The 11,405-nt window shown below is 53.7% G+C and overlaps 1 protein-coding gene across 3 annotated transcripts; it reads left to right on the top strand.

Moving 5' to 3' along the window:
* Window positions 1-398: 398 nt before the first annotated feature.
* Window positions 399-10,966, top strand: VPS4A (vacuolar protein sorting 4 homolog A). Of its 3 annotated transcripts, XM_061172362.1 has the most exons (12): window positions 399-564; window positions 4,144-4,255; window positions 4,356-4,503; window positions 5,777-5,838; window positions 5,936-6,055; window positions 6,669-6,825; window positions 7,401-7,549; window positions 7,913-7,994; window positions 8,215-8,434; window positions 9,486-9,626; window positions 10,108-10,237; window positions 10,349-10,966. In XM_061172362.1, the coding sequence occupies exons 1-11, from the start codon at window positions 544-546 to the stop codon at window positions 10,207-10,209; spliced, it is 1,314 nt and encodes a 437-aa protein (XP_061028345.1). In that variant the 5' UTR covers window positions 399-543; the 3' UTR covers window positions 10,210-10,237; window positions 10,349-10,966. The 3 variants fall into 3 exon arrangements, with proteins under 3 accessions (XP_061028345.1, XP_061028346.1, XP_061028344.1); XM_061172363.1 differs by having other exon boundaries at window positions 5,780-5,838; window positions 10,108-10,966; XM_061172361.1 differs by having other exon boundaries at window positions 10,108-10,966.
* Window positions 10,967-11,405: the final 439 nt, after the last annotated feature.

Raw genomic sequence — 11,405 nt, 5'->3', positions numbered from 1 at the left:
GAGCCCCAGTGTGGTGTACACTGTTTACATTAGCTAGCTCATTCATTTTCTCCGAAAGGTAGACAAGGTAGATACTAATTATTATTATACCCTATTAAACATCAGGAACCCAAAGCTCTGGGAAGTCAGGCTTATTGTGCGAGTAAAAACTGCCCTATAGGTGCTGTTTTATTCAACGTGGGATCCAGGACGTGAGGATTCCATTCCGCTCTGCTTCTGGCCCCGCCCCCTCGGGCCCCCAGTCCCGCCCCACCCCTGACACGCCCCTTGCCTCGTCCGGGCCCTAGTCCCACAGCCACGGCGGGGAGCGGCGCCTGCAGTGCCGATCGTGGCCGCCGGGGGGCAGCCGCGCAGCTCGGGCCCGACCGCTCTGGGCCGCGCTACTCGCTCGCCCTCGGACTCGGCTCCCCTGCAAGCGGCCACCCTACCCGCGCCCAGCGCCGACCCGCCGGGCTCCCCGCGCCGGACCAGCTTCTCGGCTCTCGGGGCCGGACCGAGGCCGCAAGCAGCGCCGCGGGGTGTGGGGCGGACCCAGGAGATGAAATGACAACGTCAACCCTCCAGGTACCTCGGCGCGGCGCGGCCCGGCCCGGCCCGGCTTGAGGAGGCCGAAGGAGGCGCGGCGGGGCCTGCGAGCGGGCGGGCGGGCGGCCTCCTCGGAGCCCCGGCCTCGCGCCCTCGCCCCGTCGCCCTGTCGTCGCCTCCGCCTGTTTCTCTTTTCTCGCGCTCGGAGCCGAGGGTCGCCTCCCGTCCAGAACGCCCGGCTCCCTCGGCCGCGCAGAGCCCCGAGGCCGCTACGTGTAGCCGGCGCCCCGGGACTGCCATGGGGATCAGCCTCACCCGGGCCTCACAAGCGACACCCGGGAAGCTCGGGCCCGCGGTCGGGCCGCTGGCTTCCCCTCCTCCTCCTGCTTCCCTTCGAACAAACCCCCGCTCCTTCCACGGTCTCCGATTTCCTCTTCTCGGCCAAAGACCCTTCATTCATTCCCTAGATCGCGTCGGGTGGTGCTGGGGTGGCGCCACCTGGATGCATGACTGACCCATCCTCCAGGTGCTGCCGGCCTTTGCTGGGCCGGAAAACAGAAACCGTTTTGCCTCAGACCGGAGTTTGAATCTCGGCTCTGCCACTCACTAGCATGTGACCTTGGGCGCTCGTTAGCTGATCTTGGAATCTCGGGTTTTCCGTCAGTAAAGTGGGGTAATACCCTGTATAGGGTTGTTGTGACAGTGGCTCTAGATTGAGTAAGTCAGGTAAAGCATTCTTAACACAGTGTCGGTTACATACTAAGTGCTCATTAAGTGATGACAGACACAGTGCTAGGGGGAGTTGGGCAAGAGGTCATGGAAGAAGAGGCATTTGGCTGGGTGGTCAAAGGATGGGGGGGCATGCAGATACCTGGAGGTGGAGGAGGGATGGTTACTCCAGGTGGACAGAAAGAGAGGTACAGAGGCGTGGAATACAGTGGAGTGCTAAGCCAGGAATTTGCTGGAGTCCAAAGCCAAGCCCCACCATCCACCAGCAGAAGCTGTTATCACACGGGTCGACAAACATGGCCTGCAGATCCCACCTGCCCAGTTTTTATTGGACATGTGAGATAAGAATGTTTTTTCCTTTTTTAAAAAGAACAGCTTTATTAAGATAAAACTCACATGCCATACAATTCACCTATTTAAAGTGTACAGTTCAGTGCTTTTAGTATATTTATAGTTGTGCAACCATCACCACAATCACTTTTAGAACACTTTCATCACCCCAGAAAGAAACCCTGGCCCCTTTAGCAGTCACACATCCCCCCTCCCGGTCCCTCTATTCCTCCTAACCCTAGGCAAACACTAATCTACTCTCTGTCCCTATGCATTTCCGTATTCCAGGCATTTCATATAAATGGAATTATACAATATGTGGTCCAGTGTGACTGGCTTCTTTCACTTAACATCGTGTCCTAGGTTTTTACGTTTTTAAGTGTCTGAAAAAAGGGATATTTCATGATATGTGAAAATCATGAAATTCAAATTTCAGTATCTATAAATAAAGTTTTATTGGAACACATCTCTGCTCATTCGTTTACATATTGTCTGTGGCTGCTTTGGGGCTACAAAGGCAGAGTTGAGTAGTTGTAACAGAGATTGTATGGCAGGAAAGTCTAAAATATTTACATTCTGGTCCTTTACAGAAAGTTTGCCACCTCCTCTGTTAGCACATCTTTGTTACCCTTTTCTTTCATCCTCATCCTTTGGCACACCTGTTACTATAGATTCGGCAGGGCTGGTAGTTTTATTTGTCACCTTTCCATCCTGTTATGCAAAACTGTTCGTCTCCAAGTTGCAACTCAGTCCTCTTGTATGTGAAAAACTATTTATGGTTGCCAGAACAACCGAATGTACTCTGAGGTGCATTAATTAATAGAGTATCTAGAAGGAGGGAGGGGATGGGCATACCTGGAGTATCGTTCTGAACCCCCCTTTCAAAAGGACAGACCCAAGCAAAGTGTATAGAGTGGAAAAGTCCAAGGAACTGGGGGTGTGTGTTCTGGAAACTAGAAGCCACTGGTGATAGGAGCACCCCTTTCATGTCTATCTGGAGGAAGGGCCTCGTGGAGGAGAGTAGACACGTGAAGCTTGTGGTTAAACTAATTATGCAGGAAGGTTCAGGGTGCCTAGCCATTATCTATTTGTAAGTATTGTAGGGAGCTGAAGCTTGAAAATAGTAGCCAACACTCACCTTTCCTCATCTCTTCAACCTGGTGAGTTTGTTTAACATCAGCCTGGCCTAATCTATCCCAGTCTGTTTGTTCTGTAGCACTCCCTGTGTCTTTCTGAGACTTCTTATTTTCAGATGAGAAAGGGCTGCACAGATGCCCAGGCCCTGCCAAGAGCTGGTCAGGAGGCTTATTGTTCACTGTGGACGGAACTGTGTGTATGCAGTGGGTTCTGCCTGCCTGGTGTCTAGTGCTGTATCAGCCTGCAGAGGATAATTCTGGTAGTGCTTCCCGGGTTGGTAAAGCTGTGGTTTCTAAAACTGGATATGTAGTTGTGGGGCAGCTCCCTGAAAGATCCAGCATGCTTTAAGTTCAGTGCAGAGTACAGGCCTACAGGGTTTAAGAGGTTTACAGAGACTCTCACAGAGTTCTTAGGAGGTTCCAGAGGATCGCTCCCCTCCACTGGCAGCTCATATATGCCTCTGGAGTAAGCACACACTTTTCCTCCTGGATCTACTGGTGTATTGAATCACACGTCTAAGCATCCCTTCCCTAGGTCTCAACTTTAGGGAAACTATCTTCTCTTTTCAGCCTAGAGAAGTGAGTTGGGCCAGTAGAAAGAAGCAGAGATCCCTTTAAGTCCATCTCATAAAACTCTTGGGTCTGGGCTTCCCTGGTGGCGCAGTGGTTGAGAATCTGCCTGCCAATGCAGGGGACATGGGTTCGAGCCCTGGTCTGGGAAGATCCCACATGCCGCGGAGCAACTAGGCCCGTGAGCCACAACTACTGAGCCTGCGCGTCTGGAGCCTGTGCTCCGCAACAAGAGAGGCCGCGATAGTGAGAGGCCCGCGCACCGCGATGAAGAGTGGCCCCCGCTTGCCGCAACTAGAGAAAGCCCTCGTACAGAAACGAAGACCCAACACAGCCAAAAATAAATAAATAAATAAATAAATTTTTAAAAAAACAAAAAAAACCTCTTGTGTCGATGGAGGACTTTCCTAGCTGGCTGGCTCCTCTCTGGCCCATGAGGTCAAGGGCAGTTTCTGGCCTCCATGCTGAACCGCACAGCAATCAGGTGGTTCTGGGGTTTGCCTTGTTGCAGGCTCTCAGTCCAGGTCTATTTCTCTTTCCCCCGAAGCTGTGAAATAGAAAGTGAACTCTCCCTTTGAGCCCTAACCTGAGATATTTGATCAGGCTTCTGCTTGACTGAGAAGAAGGTTGCTTTTAACTGTATGAGTGTATTGTGAAGAGGAACGGCTGTCTTTTAAAGCTTCCTTTCAGGGCCTTTCTAGTTGATGTTGGACAAGTAGGCCAACATAAAGGTCTGTGACTGACAGATTCCCGGGCCTGGCAATATCTCTTATCAGTGTATTCCTGCTGCCTGGAACCCAGGGGCTTTCTGGATCTCTTGGGAAGCACTGGGTTATGTGTTTTGCCTTTCCAGAAAGCCATTGATCTGGTGACAAAAGCCACAGAAGAGGATAAAGCCAAGAACTATGAGGAGGCACTCCGGCTCTACCAGCATGCTGTGGAGTATTTCCTGCACGCTATCAAATGTGAGTCCCACATGGGGTCCTCCCCAGCCGCAGAGCCCTTGCGAGAGGAGGGCGGGCACACGGGGGCTCGAAGGGGCCCCTACGTGGTTCCTCTTTGCAGATGAGGCACACAGCGACAAGGCCAAGGAGAGCATTCGAGCCAAGTGCATGCAGTACCTAGACCGGGCAGAGAAGCTGAAGGATTATTTACGAAATAAAGAGAAGCATGGCAAGAAGCCAGTCAAAGAGAACCAGAGCGAGAGCAAGGGGTGAGTACGGAGGAGCGGAGGACCTGGTGGGGACCAGAGTCCCCACGAACAGGTGTCTGTTTCCTGTGTTGCCGTCATCTTGGTGCTGATGCTGCTGTGGACTTCCCCGGCACCTTCCTTTTGGGAAAGTCTATTCATAATAGTGATAATACCTGCAGCTGCCTTCGTCAAGCACTTTACAGGAAACTTCCATTTATCAATACATCATCTCATTGGATCTGTATTGAAAAGCTGTGGGCAAGGTGGGGAGCCAGACTCTCAGGATCTAGCCCGGCTCTGCCACTTCCTAGCCATGTGACCTTGGACAAGTGCCATGACCCTCCTGGGCCTGCAGGTTCCTCATCTGTAGGAGGAGGAAGGTAGTGGGACTTCTCTCCTTGTGTTGCTCTAAGGAGCAAGTGAGATGATGCAGGTAAGGCCCTGAGAAGAGGGCTTGGAACGCAGTTAGGATTGAATAAATGTCAGCTGCTGTTATTCTCATCTTCATCTGACAGATATGGCAGCAGACTCAGAGAGGTTCAGGGAGGGCCACAGAGCTGGTACTTGATGGAGTCTGGACCCACACCCGGGGCCTCTGTTTCTGACTTTAAAGCCAGTGTTCCCTCTACAGCCTGTCACCTCCCATCTGTGGTTTGAGCACAAAGGCCAGTGGTGTCCTGGAGGTGAGGGGAGGGTGCCCAGCTGGGGAGTAGGAGAGAGGAAGGTGGTGTGTCAGCTGCCTCCCCAGAGGGGGAGGCCCTGCTCCTGGTTGGAGAGGACACGCCTGTGCTTAGACTCCCCAGAGTATGAAACACACTGAGGTAGGGGCAGGAGGACAAGCACCTCCAGGAGGGCTGGAAGAGTTTTAAGGATGGCAAGTTACTTATGTCTGAATAGGGATTGGCCCTGGAGGCACAGTCACTTGCTGTCCTGTTTTGAGTCCCTATGAAAGGCCAGTAACAGCTCCAAGTGCTTGCCTGGCTGCTCTTGAAGTCCAGCCAAAGCACAGGTCCCTCACCAGCCTTCTAGAGAGGACACATGCCGCGATTCTTACGCCCTTGATGAAGAAGCGAGGGTGGGTTATGAGAGTGTTTCCTGGAGGATCCAGAGGGGAGTGCTGATGATGTGTGGCCCCGACATCCCTGAGGTGCCTGTCTGCGGGCCTCTCACCACTGTTGAGCAGGGAAAGCATCTTTTTAGCACCAGGCTGGCAGCCAGAGCCTGGCCTTGCTCTGAGAGCCCCCTTGCCAACTGCCTCTTGCCCCAGCCTGTCATCTTCTGTCTCCTTTTCCAGCAGTGATAGTGACAGTGAAGGGGATAATCCAGAGAAAAAGAAATTGCAAGAACAGCTGATGGGTAAGAGGCTTGAGGCCTGTGGTGACGGGAGGGGGACGTGGCAAGGACCCCCTGGTGAGTTGGGCTCCAAGTCGAAGGCTCTGCCCTCATCTTGCAGGTGCTGTCGTGATGGAGAAGCCCAACATTCGGTGGAATGACGTGGCCGGGCTGGAGGGGGCCAAGGAGGCCCTCAAAGAAGCTGTCATTTTGCCAATTAAATTCCCACACTTGTTCACAGGTAAGAGTTGAGCCACTTTAGGCCCAGATGCAAAAATATCAGGCTTCTGGGAATTCCCTGGCGGTCCAGTGGTTAGGACTCTGCGCTGTCACTGCTGTGGTCCCGGGTCAGTCCCTGGTCGGGGAAGTAACATCCTGCAAGCCGCGTGGCGTGGCCAAAAAAAAAAAAAGAAAAATCAGGCTTCTGAGGCCGCCAGCTGAGGGCCCCCACTATGAAGGTGTCCAGGTGGCAGATGGTGACTCGGCTCCCTTTTGCCCTTAGCAGGCAAGGGCCCAGGGCCTGCTCATCACGGTCATCTACTCCTTGGCTTCTCTCCAGTGTCAGAAACACTTTTGTGGCTAGAACTTTGACTCGACCATCTCAGTGGTAGGCAGGGTCAGGAACCAGTGCCAGCCAGTGTCACTTTGCCAGGTCCTGGGGGTCATGAGCCAGGGCTAGGATCAAGCCCTCGGCAGGTGATTTAGTTCCCTTTACTCCTTTGCTCCTAGAGCAAAGTTGTCATGTAGAACTTTTCATTTCTGACTGTGTTTACCATGACTAAGGCCCGTCTGCTTTTTTCTGTTCCCTTTCCCCAATCAGGAAGAAGCTTACTTCAGTTCATTCTTTCTCGTAGGCAAGCGTACCCCTTGGCGGGGAATACTGCTCTTTGGACCCCCTGGCACAGGGAAATCCTACCTGGCCAAAGCAGTGGCAACGGAGGCCAACAACTCTACCTTCTTCTCTGTGTCCTCCTCAGACTTGATGTCTAAGTGGTTGGGGGAGAGTGAGAAGTAAGTCAGCCGCCAGGCTCCACTCTCCTGGCAGCCCTGGCAGCTGCTCGTGGTCCAGCTTCCCTGCCCTTGGAATCACCTCCCAGAGGAGCCCCTGTGGATGGCAGGGAAGAGTAGCCGGGAGAGGTGTATCTTGCTAGCTCGTCAGGTGGGACACGGTCCTGACAGAGCCAGCGGAGACTGGAAGGGAACTTGGGAACCATGAGTCCTCATGAAGGGAAGGGAAAGGCGCTCACAGTAACTGGGTTTCAGCTGAGTGTTCTCTGTTGGGGACTTTATACAGTTAACTTATTCCCCACACCGGCTCCCATTTTGCAGACGATCAAACTGAGGCGGAGAGGAAGGGAAGTGACTTGTCCTCAGTCCAGAGCTAATGAACGGGGCTGCCAGGATTTGAAGTTGTTGCCAAGGCTTGCTCTTCCTCTCGGTGCAGTGCTGCCAGAGGATTTGTTACCACCATTTTTTCTGTCGTCTCAGCCTCTCCGAGGGAAGGGCGAGAGGAGAGGTGGTGCTGGGACCCTGGCTGGGCATATGTGCAGGTGTCTGGATCCCAAGCCTGTGTCTCACCCTCACAGGCTAGTCAAGAACCTGTTTGAGCTGGCCAGGCAGCACAAGCCCTCCATCATCTTCATCGACGAGGTGGATTCGCTCTGCGGATCCCGCAACGAAAATGAGAGTGAGGCCGCCCGAAGGATCAAAACGGAGTTCCTGGTCCAGATGCAGGGTGTGTGCCAGTCCCGGGTCCCCTCCCTGGTTCTCGTCCCCCCCTAAAGCCAGCCTAGGGCGTCATTATTTAGCTGTGGCTGGATCTGACTGTCCTTTCGGTGGAGGGGATATCAGAGAAGCAATTCTTAGCTCCTTCTCATTGAGGAGAGGTTACTGCGGCCTTGGCCGGCCACCTCTCCGCCCCTCCCAAGGCAGGCAGGGCCGTAGGGCTCTTCACCCAAGTAAAGCCAGCCGGGTCCCTGCCGGTGGTGTCACAGGGACGGCTCCAGTTCAGGACGCAAAGTCCCTGAGGTCCTTCCCACAGGTTCTGACTGATCCTTACAGGTGTTGAGTTGGCGTCTGTGTTTCCCTTTCTCCACAGGGGTGGGGAATAACAATGATGGGACTCTGGTACTTGGTGCCACAAACATCCCGTGGGTTTTGGATTCAGCCATTAGAAGGAGGTGAGTCTTCCCCAGTAGGAGCCAGGGGCCGAGATCTGTCTCCAGCCGCGGTCAACCTGCTGCTGGCAGCAGGGGGTGCATCCTGACCCCCTTTCTCTGGCGGCTTCTCCATGTCTGCAGAGCCCTTAGTGAAGCCGGCTTCTGGAGGGCCCCCCGAGCCTCTCCATTGAGACCATCCCGCCATCCACTCTCAAGTCCTGCCATGTGCTTGGCTCTCTAGGTTTGAAAAGCGAATTTATATCCCATTGCCGGAGGAGGCTGCCCGTGCCCAGATGTTCCGGTTGCATCTGGGGAGCACTCCTCACAACCTCACAGACGCCAACATCCACGAGCTGGCCCGGAAGACGGAAGGCTACTCGGGCGCAGACATCAGCATCATCGTGCGGGATTCCCTCATGCAGCCCGTGAGGAAAGTACAGTCAGCAACACACTTCAAAAAGGTGAGCGGGCCAGCGAGGAATTGCTTAGAAAGTGTCACAGGAAAGGGGATATTGGCTTTCTGGCTGCTTGGGTGACACATTTTGGGTCTCCTGGAGAGCCAAGGGTAAGTGCATGGTGAGCTCTCTGACTCCAGGGGCTGGGGTTGCACCTGCTTCCACCTCCCCTGCAGTTCTGGCTGGAGGGTGACCATCTCAGATTGTGTGATGCTAGAGGACAGGGCACCGTGACTGTCACCTCTGCCACCCCTGCAGTCAGCACTGTGCTGATGCGCATGGTAGACCCTGCTGCATGTCTGAAAGCAATGGGTACAAAATCACACACCATGAAGAGGAACTCCATTCACGCAGCAGATGTTTGTCAGGTGTCGCCGAGGGTCCTACTGTGTGCCTGGCACTGTTCTAGGTGTCGGGGAGACACTTGTGACCACAGCAGACAAAAATCCCTGCCCTACAGGAGCCTCGTTTCTAGTGGGGGAGACAACAAACAAAATAACGACTCATTTCTTAGAGGGTGATGAGGGGAAGACAGAGCCAGGGAGGGAGGTCTGGTGTTTCTGAGGTTTGGAGGGGGTGTGGGTAGGTTTCACTCTTAAAGGATAGGCCATACTGGGTGACACTGAGTCAGGAGTTGAAGGATGGGAGGGATTGAGCTTTGGGGATATTTGGGGAGATGTTGCCAATGGAGCACGCAGCCTTCGGTTGGAAAAACATTTTGATGTCACTGCACTTGTGGTGAGATTTGATGGAGTTGGTGAGGAAGAGGAAGCTTTCTAGGCATTTGGGCCACAGATTGAGATTCCAGAGAATAGTAGCTGGAATAGCATGTTGATCACGAACCTCTGAAATCAGACTTGGAGCCACACTGACTGCCCAGCCCAAGGGTTTGAAGGAGCCCATCAGTCAGATCAGACTGATGATCTAGAAACCCAGGCATTTGTTCATACCATGCTATCACCTTCTGCTTAGGACTCAGAAACCTGAGACGTCCTGCCCCTTCCCCAAATGCCAAGGGGCAACCCCTCCAGCCAGTCAAACTCCTGTTTGGTTTCAGGTCTGTGGCCCTTCCCGCACCAACCCTAGCATTATGATCGACGACCTCCTGACCCCATGCTCACCAGGGGACCCAGGGGCCATGGAGATGACTTGGATGGATGTCCCCAGTGACAAACTCTTAGAGCCTGTGGTTTGCATGGTAAGTGGCCAGCTGGGAGAGAGGACTACACAGAGCTTGTTTTGTACACACGAGGAACCAGTAAACGTCAGCACGGTTTGATTTGGTGCAGTTGCATAGGCAGCCTCTCATCTGACTGTTCTTGGCCTCTCCTTATCCTGGTCTTGCCTGTTCTGTGAGGCAAGTGTTTGCCATTGGGCCTGGTGTGGTGGGCGTGCAGTTAGAAAAGAGCTTCTCACACGAGTTAAGAAATAATGGGAACTTAGATTCTCTCAACCGGAAGTAGGCCGTCTGGAAATGACATGAGCTGCCTCAGGAGGGGAGCGTCCCTGTCCCAGGAGGCCTTCAGGCAGAAGCCAGGCAACGGGAGTTCTGCATTAGGGGCTGGGGGGTGACCTCGGAGGCAGGGCTCTTCCCACCCTGGACTGCATGGGGTTGAGACTGAGGCAGGCTGAGGCCCTGGAGCCCAGCCTCCCTCACCCGCAAGCACTTGTCTTTGCAGTCGGACATGCTCCGGTCTTTGGCCACCACTCGGCCCACCGTGAATGCAGATGACCTCCTGAAAGTGAAGAAATTCTCAGAGGACTTTGGACAGGAGAGTTAAAACCTTCTTCACATGCGTGATGGTGAAGGTGGGAGTTGATTGGGGTCAATCCATGGTACTCCCCATGTCAGTGGGCAGACAGGGCTCCAGGGCTTGTCCTAAAGTCACTACAGCGTCCCCTCTGCTGTCTGGCCATCAGCTGGGGGAGCAGGAAGGATGGGCCTCCCCAACCGCGGAGACGCAGAAGCACATTCGGCACCCAGTGGAATACTGGCTCTTCCTGCTTCCTCCTCCTCCTCTTCTGGATGCTCACGACCTCCTTGTCCTGCCCCTCCATGGTTTTTTTTTAAACCATTTTTTGTTCCCCTAAATTAATGCTGCTTGGATTTTCGTCTTGTTTATAAATAAAGTTAAAATCTGCCTGAAGCGTCAAGGAGCGGGAGCAGCCCGTGCTTTGGGCTTGGTGCAGCAGACCTTCAGAATCGCTGGCCAGAGCCCTGCTGCCCATCCCTTCTAGACCCAAGTTTTGCTCCGTGTGAACAGAATGGCTGATGCCCTGGGTCCCCAGCCCAGGCTCTGTCTGTAAAGGCCAAGAGTAAAGCCAAGCCATTCTCTCCCTCCGGGCCCTGTGTCCTCCCTGCAGGAGAAGAGGATGGTTTTTGTGAGCACAAAGCTGTATAGATGAGAACGAGTGAAGGCAGTCAGGCGGGTTTCCCTGCTGCCTTTTCTTCCCTCTGAATGTGAGAACACTGAACCCGGCCACTGCCCCCGTGTCCCTGTCCTGGAAATGGGCTAATAAATCCTTTTCCTTTCTTGAGCCACCTGAGTGATCTCATCTTTGACTCTTGTCTGGGGCTCTTTGAAGGCCACACTTGCTTCTACTAGAAAGAGCCTCTGGTGTCTGCTCTCTTCTTTTCAGTGGAGTAGCAAGTAAACTGGAACGTCACCATCTGCTGCAGTTCCCGGGCCTGTTCTCCAGTCAGGTTCACGAGACCTTTCTTCCCCCAAGGCCTCAGAAGTGTGGTGGGGGTGTTAAAGGGACCTGGGCGATTCTTGTTGTTCAGCCTCCAGATCAGGAGGTGCAAACTGGGAAGCCTGTGGGCCAGACGTGGCCTGCAGTTGTGCTTTGGTTTGGTCTGCTGCCAACATTTAAAGTCAAGAGTTGACATAAAAATTTAGATCTCTGGCTTCTGAAACAGTAGTTTAGGGAACGCTGGACCTGAATCCCCATGAGGCAGCCTATCAGCTGCAGCTGA

This window comes from Eubalaena glacialis, chromosome 18, assembly GCF_028564815.1.
Source record: "Eubalaena glacialis isolate mEubGla1 chromosome 18, mEubGla1.1.hap2.+ XY, whole genome shotgun sequence".
Taxonomy (NCBI): domain Eukaryota; kingdom Metazoa; phylum Chordata; class Mammalia; order Artiodactyla; family Balaenidae; genus Eubalaena; species Eubalaena glacialis.
Note: the sequence above shows the minus strand (reverse complement) of the source record. Positions and strands in the feature narration are given on the sequence as shown.